General features: G+C 47.2%; 1 protein-coding gene across 2 annotated transcripts in view; it reads left to right on the top strand.

The window, feature by feature from the left end:
* The first annotated feature begins 658 nt into the window (after positions 1 to 658).
* Positions 659 to 16,970, top strand: part of LOC115657768 (gamma-aminobutyric acid receptor subunit beta-4) — a 125,591-nt gene continuing 109,279 nt past the window's right edge. For both annotated transcript variants that reach the window (XM_030575971.1, XM_030575970.1), the window contains exons 1-2: positions 659 to 788; positions 5,083 to 5,171. In XM_030575971.1, coding sequence (XP_030431831.1) covers positions 709 to 788; positions 5,083 to 5,171 — 169 coding nt within the window. In that variant the 5' untranslated portion in view covers positions 659 to 708. The remainder of the gene's footprint in view (positions 789 to 5,082; positions 5,172 to 16,970) is intronic.

The raw sequence follows: 16,970 nt of genomic DNA, 5'->3' as shown, positions 1-16,970 counted from the left end.
CATCCAAGTCACCAGCATCAGGGTGCAAGTAAAATAAAAGCACCCTGGGGCTTGAAAGCTCCCCCTCTTAAAAAATAAAATAAAATAAAAAAGAGGAGTAGGGCAAACAGATGAATAAAGGGTAGACAAAATCCAGAATAAAATTGCATTGCTAGATAACTCTCACCCTCCCCCCCACCACACACACACACACACACACACACACACACACACACACACACACACACACACACACACATACACTTTCTCCTCCTCCTCTTCTCTGAAGGTGGATAACAGGAGCCATGCAACATCTGCAGAACTGGATGGCAAAATAGCAGGGAGAAAATAATCGAAGTGGAGAGTTCAGGGGAGATTGGGTTCTTTTTTCTATTTTTACCTGTGAGATTTGATTCCACATTTTGCTGAGTCCATTTTGGGGACACTTCATTTTTCTCTCTTGGGATTTTCTCCATTGCCAGAGGATGTCTCTTGTTGAGAGGATGCTGAAAGGAAGAAGAGGTGAATTCTTTGACTGGCACTGAAGGGAGGGGGAATATATATTTCCCCCATTTTTTTTTTACTGTTTTGTGCTTTTTTTAAAAACAAAGGAAATTATTTGTTGTCTTCTTTCCTTCTGTCATTCTTTTTTTTTTTTTTTTGGAGGGGGATTTCAGAAGATCTTTCCCTTCCCTCCAAACATTTTTTTCCTCCATCGTGTTTGTGGAAATGTGGAGATTTCAGGCAGACAGATTGAGTGCATTTGTCTCTGCTTTAGCAGCGCTTTGTCTCGCCTGCTGTGCGCAAAGGTAAGGATTTGATTTCCAGGGTGCAGGGACAGATGGGTGGGCTTGAAGGAGTGGGCTGGGTTTCTTTGGTGTTAGTGGTGGTGAGGGTCTTTCCCCCTAAATTGCTTTCCTGATGCCTCCTGTTTCTTATTTCCTAGTCAATTGCATTTTAGGGGGAGGAGGGGTGCTCATGCATGGGATCTAGAGCAAGCTCTCTGCAGACGGAGCTCACCTCGCAGCTCGTTTGCAGAGGCTCCTACTGTAAGCGAAACTGACGCGAATTGGGGGGAATTGACAAAATGAAGCCTTGTGCTGGGAACATGGTGTCCAGCGAGCGGAGATGGAACTAAGCACAAGCAGCGGTCTGTATGTGTAAGTGATACATGCAAAAACAAACATACACCCTGACATAGCCATGCCTGTGTCTGTACACACACAGAGCACATGCAACCACACTCACACATGTCCATGCTGTGTGTCTTCACACAGCTATACAGTGTGTATTACAGATGCAATACATCCATCCATCATGCATACAGACTTATTCATTGCATGCATACATGTAAATTAACCATATATGTTTATGTCCAATGCATACACACACATCTATGCATGTATGCATCCATATATACTCACACGTGTGTATTCATGCAGTATATCATACCACATCATACCACATATACAGTGGACAGTATACTAGATGTGCAATGCAATGCATGTGTCCATAGATGCCTACTTAGTAATGTATTGCATACATACCTGCAGAGATATGACTATATATATGGACACAAGAGATCCATGCATTCACACATGTACACACATCCATAGTGGACAATGTATGTGGAGTTCTATGCATGTATGCATAAGTATGTGTCCACTGAACACACACATACAATGTATACACACTCATTTTCAGTTCACACGTGTGCATTTACACAGAATGCACTCATCAGTGCATTAGTAGGGTAGTTATGTATTAGATATATACTCACACATCCTTGCATATATAATAATGCATTACATTAAAACATCTACAGGTCCAGGCACAAATATACATCTCTGTATATACCGAGATCTATGTTCCCTATTTACACAAAGACAGATGCATACACATATGCACATGGGCAGATCCATGCCCACAAACACATCCCTTCCCTCCTACTGCTTAATGCATGACACATACACTGTACACTGAAAAATATACACACTCATGCAAACGCACATGCGTATGTGGATCCTGCCCACTCATATATGCCCATGCACGTGTTTGTTTACACACACACACAAAGCTAAATTCATGCACATAATGTACACACACACATCTGTGCTCACTAAGCATCTTGCATGCACATACAGGATCCATACATTTGAGTGTGTACCTACATGTACAGTGCACATGCACACCTGCTCAGCGTCAGGTGTACAATATCCAAAGATGCAATTCACACATTGAATGTCTATGTATCCTACATGGATACAGACCCATGTTCATAAAGATTTTACTCTTAGCTACAGCCACACACACAAATCCTGTGTAATTACACAGATTGTTTGTTCAGAGGAAGATGGATGGCCTTACAGTACATGCACAAGACTGAGAGGCAGGAGACCTTGGCCTATTTTTTCTTTCCTAGGATACAAGTAACTCCCATTGACTTCAGTGGGAGATACTTGTAGTTTGTGGGAAAGAATGGGACATCAGGGTTCTAGTCCCAATTCTGCCACAGACTTCCTGTGTAATTTTGGGTATATTGCGTACTCGGTCCCTGCCTTAGTTTCCCTGTCTGTAAAATGGAGGTAATGATATTTTCTGACCTCATGGCTTGCTGTGGGGATAAATAAACGTTTGTAAATTCCATTGAGGAAAGCATCCTATAAGCCTGAAGCATTTTGATTATTATATACATATATGAAAACCCATGCACCTAATTGCGCACACACACACGTACAGATAAATATGCATGTATCCAGAGTGTGCACATATACATACTTACACAGATTCCCAAAATACATATACACATACACGCACAAATACGTGCACAGTCACACATAAATCTACATGTGCATGTGGTACACACTTACCTATGCAAATGTCCATAGCCTATGTATGCACAGACTAGTGTATGAGAATGTACATATCTGCATTTTCCTGTACACTTGTGTAAAGACATACCTAAACAAATGGGGCACATGTATAGGAAATCCAGCTCATATACACATGGGCATCAGCATATTCACTGAACAGTTTATCCATGTGCCTAGATTGTGCCCAGATAAATATGTTGATTTATGTTCACACATACACATTCTGACTGAAAGTGTATGCATTGAAAATCCAGGCACACACACAGGCTCATGCATCCCGATCAATAACACATGCACACACCAGTCAATTTACCCATGTTCCTAGACCCACACTCATGCACTAATATCCATATACCTGTACCCACAGATTCATGCACCTATACATATATATTTTATACATGCTCATATATCTGTGCAGCCAGATTTACATTATACATAGATCTATATTTTTACCCAGATTCAGCCATCCGTATGCTGATCCATGCACTCAGATCGAGTTGCGTGAGGATCCAGGTCCGTACACACACCTGTGTATACAGATCTCTGCACATGTCACACACACTGACTTGAGCACTCATGTGCATGTAGATCCATATTCACATACAGTAAATCCATAAGCATAAATCACAGCCAGATGTACGCACCCGGGGCATGCAGACATGTCAACGCACCCCCCAGCTCCAGGGAGACACCAAGGTTGGCTGGAGGGGTAGTATTGTGTTGCAGCTTTACATCTTAGACGGATCTGCTGTGGAAGGACAGATGGCCTGAAAGATCTGTCTTTTTCATGGGATTTGGAGTTTAACCTAGGATTGCAAAGAATGTTGTTTGATGAGGGCATGTGCACCCAAGCTCTATGGAAAACAAGGCTTATTCCTTGGACAGAGCTGGGACTATGGTTGGGTTTGGGGGTCACTCAAGTGGAAACAATATGCACTTATATATATTATGGAGCTTCATTCTTGTAGCTTCTTCCTTCCTTCCTAATGTTCCACCAGCACTTTCCTTGCCTCTAGGACTATTTATAGCAGGAGATCCCTCTCGTTCATATAGCTGGAAAGAATTGGAACTCCAGTAGCAATGGAGGCTACCGAACCTCCAGATGGAAAACACAGGGCTTGGTAGGGAAAATATCATTATCTAGGCATACTGAGCCAAAGATGGACTCTTCCTCTCTCTCTCTAGGTCTGTGTTGCTAAGAAGATATTAGAAGCTGCTGTGTAATATATATCCTCAGAGGCCAAAGATCATAGATCTATGGTGTGTGTGTAGGAGAGAGATATCTTCTGTGTGTGGCTAACACAAGAGAATGCCTGCTTGCACTGAGTGCAAAAAGGAGATTGTATAGATGAATGTGTTTGGGCAGGGGCATGTAGAGTTAAGTGTGTATTAGGTGTGAGAAGTCTGGGTTGTATATAGTGTATGTGAGAGACAGAAAGTGGCTATTGTGTTGGAGATGAAGTGTGTGTGCAGGGTGAGAGGGAGGCAGCGCATGGAGGTGTGTAACAGAGAGGGAAAAATTTGTGTATACTTTGTGTGTTTGACAGAGATACAGTGTGTGTGTGTGACTGGAGTGTGGAAGCCCTGTATGTGTGTATGGTAGAGGATGCAGATTTGTGTACAGTGTGTGAGAGTGAGTGTGTATGCAGTATGAGAGAACATGAGGGGTGTGTGAGTGAGAAGGAAGTTGAAAGGATGTGAAGTGTGACAAAGATGGAGGCTGTGAGTGTATAGTATAGCGTGGGTGTATGTGACAGGGACAGTAAGTGGGGAAGAGTGTGTGTGTGTGCAGTGGTAGAAAGAGAATGAGTATCTACAGTGCCCATTTAATAGCCCCTGTGTGCCACCCCCTCCAGGGATTGGTTCACAGGCTTTTTAAACTGCATGGATGTCCCAAAAGTATGGGATCCCCAGCAGCCTCCAGCTGGGCTTGTATTTGATAGGGCATGTGCAGGGTGAAAGAGTGCGAGGATAGCTTTGTGAGTGCAAGACAGTGAGCGCGTGTGTGTGTGTGAGAGAGGAGGGCTACGACTGTGAGAGAGACAGGGAGGGGATGTTTGTGAAAGGAAAAGCTCGTCTGTGAGGCGGGGAGCATGTGTGCATCTGGGTATGCACACCAGGGCTCAGCCTGCAAGCCAGGGAATGTGTCTGCCCTTTGCCTAGGCCCTCCACATGCCTCTCCTGTGTAGGGACAATGACAAGGTCTTCTTCTTCTTCTTCTCTGTTTCAGTCAATCCACTGGGAATATTTCTGTGGTGAAAGAGATTGTGGACAAATTGCTGAAGGGGTATGACGTCCGCCTCAGACCCGACTTCGGAGGTATGGTGATCCACATTCTCTCTCGCGCTGGGGTAGTTTGCGATTGGAGGAAATGGAGCAGAGGCACTAGAGGCCAACTGCTTCATTTGTTGGTGCTACCTGTTGAACTGCTAGCAACATGTATCAACATGTGAGATTTTCCCTTCTCCATGCTCCCTCTCTCTCTTCCTTTGCTGTTTCTCTGCCCTCCCCCCCCCGTCCTACGCTCTCCTTGTGCTTCCTTTGCCCTCTGTCCCTCAGTTTTCTTTCTCTGTCATTCTCTCTATAAATCCTTCCTTGTGCTCTCCCTCGCCTTCTCCCCATTTCCTTTCTTTCTCACATCTCTGCTCCCCCTACCCCTGTCGTCTCCTCTACAGTATGTGTGTCCCGGCATTTGGCATTCTGGGATCATTCGCTGGCTGCTGACCCCTGTAACAGGCTGTCCGGCAGTTGGATAAACTGTGTTGCTCTGGGTTTAACCTCACTCATGGGCTGCCAAAAGCTTAAGAAAAACCTCAGCAACCCTACAGTCTGTATCTCATGGACTCTGTCATTTCTGTAGAGACTTCACTGTGACATTGACTTACTGGATATCTCCCTCTTACCCCTCCGCCACATGGTACAATGCTATAACTAGCTTCCCCCTGCATACAGTGAGTTTTGCAGTATTGTCCCTGAGTTGGTCAGATCGTCCACTGGCCAGGTTGATGTTTTGTCTGCCAGGATACCAGCTAATGAGGTGGTATGGGAAATACCAGGAAGTTAATGTGGTCTCTCTGGAATGCTCCGTGCCTCCTGCTAAAGATGCAGAATGAAATATTTCTTCCAGAGATGGCGATCTCACTGCCATTTTGTAGGGGACATTCCTGTCTGCTGATTCCCACGGGCAAGGCTTTCCAGCCCCCCAGGCATTAAAGAAGAGGAAGAGAGAAAGGGGACTTCTTTTCTTTTTTGGGTGGGTGGGGAAATAATTACAGGGCCATGAAGCCCCATCAGTGGGTATTTATTGGAGCCCACTTAATAGTAGGAACTAGACTATGATGTGAGTGTCAGGGCACTTTCGCTTGTACTTACTTTGATTTGGTTATTTTTAGCCTTAGTTGGGTGGTGATTTCCCTGTCCCTATAGGTAGGAATTTATCTCATAAGATCTGGGAGTTGCAGAGGACTGAGTGGCCCTTCTGGAGACAACTGCTGAAAAGCAGATTCATGTTCTTGGTTTCAAGGGGAAAATGTGCCAATGATGGTGTGGGACAGAGGTCTCCCATTACAGGCCTGATCCAAAGCCCACTGAAGTCAATGGGAAGATTCCCACTGGGTTCCAGGAGCTTTGAATCAGTATTTAAGCATCCCAGTTTCTCTCTGCTCCATAAACTAGCTACGATCTCTCTATTTAACAATCATCTCAGACTTCCCTCCACCTCACACACAGTCTTTCCACCCCACTCTCGTGCTTGTCTCCCTGCTGGTGGAATGGGATTTTCAGAAGGGCAGGAGCAGTATAATCAGCTGCTGAAATGCAGACTTTAAGGAGGACTTGAGGTGGGGAGAGAATCTCCCATTTAAAATGACTCCTCAATGGTGCAAAGTGGTACATCCTGGAATTCACTTAGATGGACACAGCTTCGGGACGGTAGTAGTGCTCAGCAAGCGAGCAGGAGGTAATGGAACCTCTTTGAATCTGGAATACAGGAGGGCTTGATGAAAAAGGTTTATTGGGGAAACACAAAGCATTCCCTATTAGCTGGCTGGCCCCAGTCACAAAAGTTGGTGCAATCACATTTTATGTGTGGAGAACTTCAGAGGTGCCATAAAAATGGCAAGAAAACTGCCTAGTTAACCTTTGGGATTATTAGGATACAGTAAAACACAATAGGTGATCCAGCTCTGTGCAGGGGCAACATGAATGGACGGAGGGTGAGGGCAGTGGTGATTGTGGAGGATTGGCTATCCTGTCTCTCCATGGAACATGGCTCAGGGGTCCAGAGCGGGCAGGGAGTCATGCATGATCTGTTGAAAGACAGATCTGGTGCTTTGTCCTACTTGAGTGGCCATCCAGCAGAGCAACCCCATGGCGCACACTGTCCCTCTTTAGCTGGGTTGAAAGAATAGCTTCTTCCACATGGTGCCATTGCCCCTGCCACGCCCAGATTGAAAGGGGGTGTTCAGCCTCTCTGGATGGTTCAGTCCTCTGCCTCTGTCCCTGCACAGCCTGAAATAAGAGAACTTATGGTAGCGGTAGGAATTGGACTGAGCCCCAGGACTAAGTAAGGGTCCCGCAGCAGTCAGGAGATAGTGACACATCTCAATCATCATCAACCTAGCGAGCTGGAGGTGAAAGTCTCCATGTACCAGCACCAGTCCCCACAGTTATCTGGGTCCCCGAGATATTGGGCCAAATCTGTCCCTGAGACAATTCTACTGAGGCCAGTGCTGTCACACCAGGGGATGAATATGACTCACTGTGTTTTCTACCTCATTCATATCCCTGCCATGGAGGGGTTGAGGTTTCCACCCTATCCCATAAATAGCAGATGAAGCTGGAAAATTACACCTTGGGTAAGACCCAGGAAGCTGTCTAGGAGCAAGACTACCTTCTCCCATGGATGTGTAGTAGCCAGGAAAGTACCTCAGAACTCAAGCCCACAAGCAACCAGAGGGGTTAGGCTGGCTTCCAGCAGGGACCTATGGGCATCTGTGCTTGCTCTGACTCCACACCCCACCCTCATGCCAAAGATCAGGGAGGCACAAGGGCATAGAACCTCAACAATATTCAGGTACCTCACAACCATTGAGCTAGGTGCTTAAATACCTTAGAGGATGCGGGCCTAAGTACAGTTCCTCCTGACAACCAGGACTCACCTTGCAGGTCTCATGCACAGAGCTGCTTTGGCTGGCCAAGCCACACTCTAGAGTTGTCAGTGATACCAGTTTGTCATCCCTGTGGTGTTATCTGTTAGTGCATGTCCACCCCCACTATGCTCCCACACACCATTGCCGCACCTTGACCTGGCAATAGGGAGCTTCCAGAGCACCCCTCAGATTTTCCAAAGAGTCATGGTGCTTTTCTCTGGCCCAGTAGCATCCTGCTCTCCCCTTATTACAATCCAGTTCCCCTAGCTCCTGCTCTCTCTCTTTCTCATATGCACAATTTTATCCCACTTTCCATTGCATGGTACTCCAGACAGATCTCTGTATCCTCATCCATCCCAGGGATGATAGAGCCACTACTGTTCACACCCTCCACCCTCTCACCAGCCCCAAGTTACGACCCAAATTCCTCTCCCTCCCACACACACTTGCCTGCTCCCTCTCACTACAAGGCCAAATTCCCCCTCCCTCACACACACACATTCTCTCTCTCTCTCCGCTCCCTGCATCCCATGTTTTATCATCTCTGCAACCCCTCCACACTGCTCTATTGATGTAAGATAAATGAGTGGCCAGAGAGTTAGAAACCAGCCAATCAGTGATACTTCCCCTCTGCCCCCGCCCCCCAAGAGAAAACACTCTCCAAAGGGAATCTCTCCGGGGGCCCTGACTTCACTGAAAAGCCCCCCCCCCATCTTTCCTAAGGCACAGGCCCTCCCCATCCCAGTATCCCTGTGCACTACGCAGGACACTGTGCCTCGACAGATCTGAATGCTGCTCACTGCTCCCCAGCTCTCTGAGATAGAAAGAGAACTCCAACTAGTGCCAAAAGGAGGACAGGCCTGCTGGGAATTGCAGTTCACTTTTTAATTTCGAGATGCCTTGTTAGCTCCAGGCCAAGCTGAGCGGCTGAGAAGCGTCAACCACTCACTCCCCCCTTTGAAGCCCATTAGACCGATGAGCAGGTTGGCTTTCAGGGGTGGCGCTGTGGCAGAGGGAGTGACGTGTTCATCAGTTCAGCTGAACCATGAATGGGGTGGAAGGGGGCTTCTGGCAAATCTTGGTCCACCTTCCCCAGACAGACAGACAGACTTACACCATGCTGTCCAGAGGTTGCTAGCTGGGGAGATGGAACTTGGGTGGTGGGGGGGCATAGAGGGTGACTCAATGGACTCTCAGTGGCATCACATCTTAGGAGCTCAGTTGCTAAATCTCACTAGCTTGAGTGACAGATTCATTGAGTTGGATGGTCGCTGCCTAGTTCTTAGCTGGCACCTGGCTTCTTCTGGGAGTGGGTGCTAGCATATCTGCTCAGGGGTGATCTGGGATAGCAAAGGGGCATTGAGTACAGGGAAGGGCCTTGTGGGAATAGCTGGGATAGCTCGGGATGTCCAAGATGCCTTGACAGCACTAGGATATGGCCTGTGACTGGAGTAGCAGGGCGCTGTTGCAGAGCAGCCTGAGAGGCCTTGTCGTAACTGTGGGGGGGTCTCCATACTGGAATAGAAGGGGGTGCTACAGAGGAGAACTAAGATATATTGACAGAGATGTCAGTCTGTGGGGAGAGGAGATCTCAGTACTGAAATAGCCAGAACAGGCTAGGAGAGAGGGCAGGAGTAGGGTGTTTCGGCTGAGCTGAAGGAGAAGGGCGGGTTCCCAGCACTGGACCATCAGGCAAAGCGTGCATCAGGAGTTCAGTTGCCAGTTGTGTAGGATCCAGCAAACTACCTCTGGGGCACACTGATAGAGTGGTGCACAGGCCTTGTTTCTTAGAAGAGAAGGTGTGACGGGGGATGGAAGAGCAGGAAGCTTTCACAGCAGCATCCTGCACAGTGCCTGGCTCTAGTCAGTGTCCTTAGCCTCTCACTTTTGGAAGCATTAACTCCAAAGCAAAAGAAAGCAAATTAAGAAGGTATTGCCCCAGGTCAGAGAAGGAGATGCAGGAAATGGTGCGAGGAGCCTTGTTAAACGCAGTGACTCAGCTGCTCTCGGTGCATCGATGCCCAAAACTTCACAAGAGTTTCAAGGAGATGGTCGTGCTTCCAGAGAACAGAGGAAGGGGGAGGAAGATCTTCTCCATGTCCACCTTCCACCCACAAAGTCAGGGGCTCATGGGTTTTCCATGCTAGGGAATTTGCATACCATGTTTGGAAATCTCAGGTGAAGAGGGAATGACTGGGGGTCCTTAAGGAACAAATACAAATCCCTACACTGCAAAGCATGGAGGTCCAGCAGACTCTCCTGCTCCGATCTCTCTTCACACTTCCTTAGGGAGAATTAGTTACAGTTTATGGGGTCCTGGTTTTCAAAGACATCAGAATGCCACAGTCTGTGCTCCCTTTCCCATGCCCCTCATTATAAATGCAAACTTCCCTCCAGCATACACTTACACACACCTATCCTCACCCCTCTCATCAAAGATCCACGTTCCCCTCCTTCAGATACACACACCTGTCCTCACCAGTCTCATCACAGATCCCTGTTCCCACCCCAACACACGCACCTATCCACTCCCCTCTCATGACTGATCCCAGCTCCTTTCCCTCAGATACATACACCTGTCCTCACCTCCCTCATGCACACCTGTCCCCACCCTTCTCATCAAAGATCCCTGCTTCCCTCCCTATGATATGCACACTTGTCCCCTCCAGTCTCATAAGAGGAGACCCTCTCGCGCTCTCTCTCTCTCTCTCTCTCTCTCTCTCTCTCACACACACACACACCTGTTTTCTCCCCTCTCATCACAAATCCCTGTTCCCTGACTCAGATGCACACACCTGTCCTCACCCCTCTCATCACAGATCCCTGTTGCCCCTCCCTGAGATACACCCAACTGTCCCCTTTCCTATCCTCTCAGATCCCAGCTCCCATCCCTCCCATGCACAGAACTATGCCTTCCCCTCTCCTCACAGATCCTTGCTCTCCCCTTACCCCTACACACACCTCTCCCCTACACACACCTCCCCCTGCTCCATCACAGATCCCTGTTCCCAGCCCCTCAGATACACACACCTGTCCCGTCCCCCCTCACCACTGATCCCAGCTCCCCTCCCTCAGATGCACAAACTTGTCCTCAACCCTCTCATAACAGATAGAAGCTCCCGTCCCTCCCTCCCTCATGCACACCTGTCCCCACCACTCTCAAAGATTCCGGTTCCCCTCCCTGAGATACACACACCTGTCCCCTCCCGTGTCATCACAGATCCCGGGTCCCCTCTCTCTCTCTCTCTCTCTCTCTCTCTCTCTCACACACACACACACACACACACACACACACACACACACACACACACACACACACACACACACACACTTGTTTTCTCCCCTCTCATCACAGATCCCTGTTCCCCCTCCCTCAGATACACAAACCTGTCCTCCCCCTTCTCATCACAGATCCCCACTCCCCTTCCTCACACAGATATACCTGTTTTCAACCCTCTTATCACAGATCCCCATTCCCCCTCCCTCACACACATACACACCTGTCCCATCCCCTTTCATTATTGTTCCCCATTCGCCACCCTCTGATACACAGAACTGTCCTCATCCCTCTCATCTCAGATCCCTGTTCCACTTCCTCAGATACCCAAATCTATCCTCACCCATCTTGTCACGGATCTCCGGCTCGCCTCCATCAGATACACACATTTGTCCTCACCCCTCTCATCACAGATCCCTGTTCCCTCCCGCCCCCCTGACACACACACTTGTCCTCATCACAGATCCCTGTTCCCTCCCACCCCTCCGACACACACACACCAGTCCTCACCGCTCTCATCACAGATCCCTTGCTCCCCTTCCTCAGATATACACACCTGTCCTCACCCCTCTCATTGCAGATCCCCATTGCCCCTCCCTCAGATACACAGTCCTGTCCCCTTCCCTTTCATCACAGATCCCCACTCTCCTCACACCCAGACACACACACCTTTACCCCCTCTCATCACAGATCCCCATTCCTCTCCCTCAGATACACAAATCTGTCCTCTTTGCTCTCATCCCAGATCCCCTCTCACCTTCCTTACAAAGACACGTCTATCCTCACCCCTCTCATCACAGATCTCCATTCCCCCTCCCTCAGTCACCTGTTCCATTCCCTTTCATTATTGTTTCCCGTTCCCCACCCTCATATACACACATTTGTCCTCACTCTTCTCATCACAGATCCCCGCTCTCCTTCCTCACACAGATTGCCCCTCCCTCAGATACACACACCTGCCCCTTTTCCTCTCATCACAGATCTTCACTCCTCTCCTTCAGATACACAGCCCTGTTCTCACCCCCCTCATCACAGATCCCCACTCCCATCCCTCCGCTACACACACCTGTCCTCACCCCTCTCATCAGAGATCCCCATTCCCCCTCCCTCATATACACACACCCGTCCTCACATCCTCACCCCTCTCATCACAGGTTCCCACTCCCATCCCTCACATACACACACCTTTCATCGTTGTTCCCCGTTCCCCTCCGTCAGATACCCAAACCTGTCCTCACCCCTCTAGTCACAGATCTGAGTCTCCTCCTTCAGATACACACATCTGTCCCCTTTCCTCTCATCAAAGATCCCCGCTCCCTTCACTCGGATGTGCGCACCTGTCCTTGCCCCTATCATCACATATCCCCATTCCTCTTCCTCACACGGACACTACTGTTTTCAACCCTCTCATCATAGATCCTGTTACCCCTCCCTCGGATACACACACCAGTTCCGTTTCCTCTTATTACAGATCCCTGCTCTCTTTGCTCAGATGCACACAGCTGTCCTCGCCCCTCTCATCACAGATCCCCGTTCCTCTTTCTCTCACACAAACCTGTCCTCACCCCTCTTATCACAGATCCCTGCTCCCCTTCCTCACACGGACACAGCTCTTTTCAACTCTCATCACAGATCCTGTTGCCACTCCCTTAGATACACACACCTGTCCCCTTTCCTCTCATCACAGATCCCTGCCCTCTTCCCTCAGATACCCACACCTGTCCTCATCCTCCCATCACAGATCCCCATTCCGCTCCCTCAGATACCCACACCTGTCCTCTCCCCACTCATCACAGATCCCTGCTCCTGTCCCTCAGATACACACCTGTCCTCACCCCTCTCATCACAGATCCCCATTCTCCCCACACACATCTTTCCCCTCTCCTTTCATCTTTGATCTCTGTTCCCCGCCGTCAGATACCCAAACTTGTCTTCACCCCTCTAGTCACAGATACAAGGTCTCCTCCTTCTGATACACACACCTATCCTCACTCCTCTCATCACAGATCCCCATTCCAGTCCTCACACAGACACACCTGTTTTCAACCCTCTCATCACAGATCCTGTTGCCCCTCCCTCAGATATACACAACTGTCCCCTTTCCTCTTATCACAGATACGTACTCCCTTAGTTCAGATGCAAACATCTGTCCTTGCCCCTCCTATCACAGATGGGGAGGGATAGCTCAGTGGTTTGAGCATTGGCCTGATTAACCTGGTGTTGTGAGTTCAGTCCTTGAGAGGGTCATTGAGGGGTCTGGGGCAAAAACAGTACTTGGTCCTGCTAGTGAAGACAGGTGTATGGACTTGATGACCTTTCAGGGTCCCTTCCAGCTCTATGAGATAGATCCTCCCTCAGATATACACACACCTGTCTTTACCTCTCTGCATATAGATTCACATACTTGTCTCCACTTCTCTGATCCAGATTCCCTGTACAAACACACACACCTGTCCTCACTGCAACCCCAAATTCCTTTCCTCACCTGCTACCAGTACAGACCCAAATTCCTCTCCCTCACATGCACACTTCTCTATTCTTCCAAACTCCCCTCTGTGTCACACACACCTGCTCATACTTTCTCCTCAGGTGATGAGCAGGAAGGATGGAGTTCAACAGAATTCCATCCTCAGCCATTCCCTTTAGAAACTGTGCAACATCAACACCTGCAATCGCAAATAGTAAAAATAAATGATTGCTGATGCATAAAGTGTTGCAGCGAAACATCGTCAGTAGTTCAAGGCTCCTGAAGTGACTGTGCTGGAAGGCTGAGCCACCATGTTGGCTGAAGGGAATGCATCAGGAGCAGGGAGGGAGGGAGACAGCAGATCTGGCCCTCACTGCCCAGCATTTGACTGCTGGAAAATGTTTCACTGTAGTGGTGTTGTAGCGTAAGGAGTTAGGCACATTGTTATACATTAATGCCAAAGTACCTGAGGCTGCTCCCTTTGTCCATCCTGGGATAATGCTTGGGGCTTATCCAACATGGTGTCGGTGTCCATGGATTCAGTCCCCTTAGAAGGTAAATATTGTTATCTCCATTTCACAGGAAGGGCACTGAAAGGTTAAAGGAATTTTCAGTGGCTTGCCCAAAGTCTTACACCCAGGCAGAGCCTTGCTCTTCTGTCTCCCAACTCTGGCTCTTGGGGAATGGTGTTTTCAGGTCACACATGTATGCTATTACACCCGCGCTGATTGTAGCCAGGCCTGTGTTGGGGTCTCACATGCCAAGCCACGTGGGGAACATGGTGAGTGATGTGAAAGGAAAACCCTGGCAATTGAGGAAGTTGGATTGGTGATTCAATAGGTGGGACTTCCCTACTATGTAGCTATGGGTCATGTGAGAGGTGCCATCTTCTGGATTAGACATAAAACTGAGGTCCTGGATGCTTGTAGTCATCAATTAGCCGAATACAGCAGTAGAAAAGGATGTTTGTTTTCTGGCTCTGGCCAAATTCTATTTTGAGTAATTGTATTCCACCTCCCTAAACTCGCCTGATGCTTTCCTCTTCACTTCCTGTCTGAAACAGTTGGGTACCATGACTTTATTCTGTTCTACTGCTACTTCATTCCAACCCTGGGTGGCTGCATTTCAGTGGTGGTTTAACTGATTCTTGTTTACCTGTGCTGTAGTTTATAAAGTGCCTTGGGATCCTTTTAGATAGATGGCTGTCTATAAATGGGTAAGACATTATTATAATTACTATTATTAGTATCACCTGACTCATAAATTTGAAACATAAGCCTTTGTCTATACTGATTATATAGTTCCATTCAGAGCGAGGTGAATAATTTTTAACATAGCATTTCTTCCATGACTTTTGCCTTTTCTTTCCTGTTCACAAGCTGTTTATCAACAATTTGTGATTTAATAACATTTATTCATTACTGAAGGTTTTTGGCTGAATGATTCTTGGTCTGTAGATTGGTCATAAGCAGTTTGTTGTGATTATTCATTATGCAAAATATGAGCTGTTTTGAGTGGCCTCCTAGGTCACATGGTGTTGTTCTGTTCCCTGATTGGGTGAGTGACATTCTTAGATTCAGATTTCTGGTTTGAATGCTCCTAATTATGAATTTTAAATTCACTTTCCATGAATATTCTCTAACATCTGCTTAAAAATCACTGTTTCCATGCACATACCTGCCAGCAAGCTCACCTACCAGACTATTCCCAGAAAGCTAATGCAGGTGTGCAAAAAAACCCAAACAGCTGAAGTGATTTAATTTAAAAATTGAGGTGTTAATGAAAAATATTCACTTGCCTCTTGATCAGAGTATCCCAAAGCACTTTGCAATCCTTATTTTACTAAAACCTCATAACCCCCATATGAGATAAGTCAATATTTTTACTTCATTCTGCTGCTGGGGAAACTGAGGTACAGAAGCTTTATTTATATATGTAACACATTGGCTAAGTATGTCATTTCTCTTTCTAGAGGCTGGTTCACATAGTGAATCAGAGCCTACTAATGTAATGTCATGTAGTTCCTTTAGGTCAAGGGCTGAAGTTTGATGTGGAAAGTCAGAGGTTCAATCTTTGCTGGTAACCCATGAGAGGAGGTGTAATTAGCTATGTACACACATATGGACAGTTCATGTGAAAGCTTGTATATTTGCATGCACCTGTTAAAAAGTGTATATGAAAATGGCTGAGTGCTTTTAAACAAATGCTGCACTCGACAGTGGCACAAAACCCATTAAATGAATTAACTCCATGTGCGTAAAAGGTGAAATACATTAGAAAGCAGAGCCCTGTAGTAAGCATAGAGCTGTTCAGCGAATCGGTATTCCATAGCTCAAACCCATTGTTCCTGTTCCCATTGCACATAAGACAACAGAGCTCTTCAAGGGAGTCTTCTTTACAGGTCTGCAAGGGAATCAGTTTGCTCTAAGCAGGCTATGCATTTCATGGTGGTTCAGATGTCACTACAGTGTTATTCAGATACAAAAGGGTTATTCTTCTGTGTTCAGCATTTTTCCCTTCCCTTGTGGTAGGAGCTGAGAAATCTCTTTCTTTGACCTTTTTTTTTAATTCTCTGTCCCTTTCCACTTGCACTGACACTAGAATATTGCTGTTAACTGATTGTGCAATCACAGATATCTGTGCTTGTGGCAGGGGCAAGGCCCAGTGGACCTCGTGTGGCTTTGGTTTCAGACCTCAGGACCCCTTCGTTCAAGTCTGGGATGACTTGAAGTGTGGTTATGGTTGGAAAAGAGCCTCTGTAAAAATTACTTCTTGTTATTCTATATTTATTCTCTCTCAGCGACTTCCATGTCAAATTTGCTCAGTTTACCAGTCAAAACAAGATATCTCTACCTGCCAGCGCAGCAAGCTCAGCCTGGGATCTGGAAATCAAGCTGTGTTCTCTCTGCTTTGGACATCATCACCAAGCAAAAAGATTCTGGAATCAGGGCTTAACTGGATGTGATTTTTTGATTGTGTGACTGTAATTTGCTCTTCTGTAGCATTATTGGCTCTGTGTGACAAAGAGGAGTAAAGATGCTGTGCTGTGCAAACATTGACTAATGAATCCTCTCAAATGCCCTATGAGGTGGGGGTGTATTCCCACTCCTGTTGTACACTTCGGGAAGCTGGGGTGCACAGAGATTAAGAGATTTATTAAAGATCAGGCAACAGATCAGTAGAAGAGCCAGGATTAGACCCAAGAATTTCTGCCTCCCTTACTG

The sequence above is a fragment of the Gopherus evgoodei genome, chromosome 9 (genome assembly GCF_007399415.2).
Source record: "Gopherus evgoodei ecotype Sinaloan lineage chromosome 9, rGopEvg1_v1.p, whole genome shotgun sequence".
Classification (NCBI taxonomy): domain Eukaryota; kingdom Metazoa; phylum Chordata; order Testudines; family Testudinidae; genus Gopherus; species Gopherus evgoodei.
Note: the sequence above shows the minus strand (reverse complement) of the source record. Positions and strands in the feature narration are given on the sequence as shown.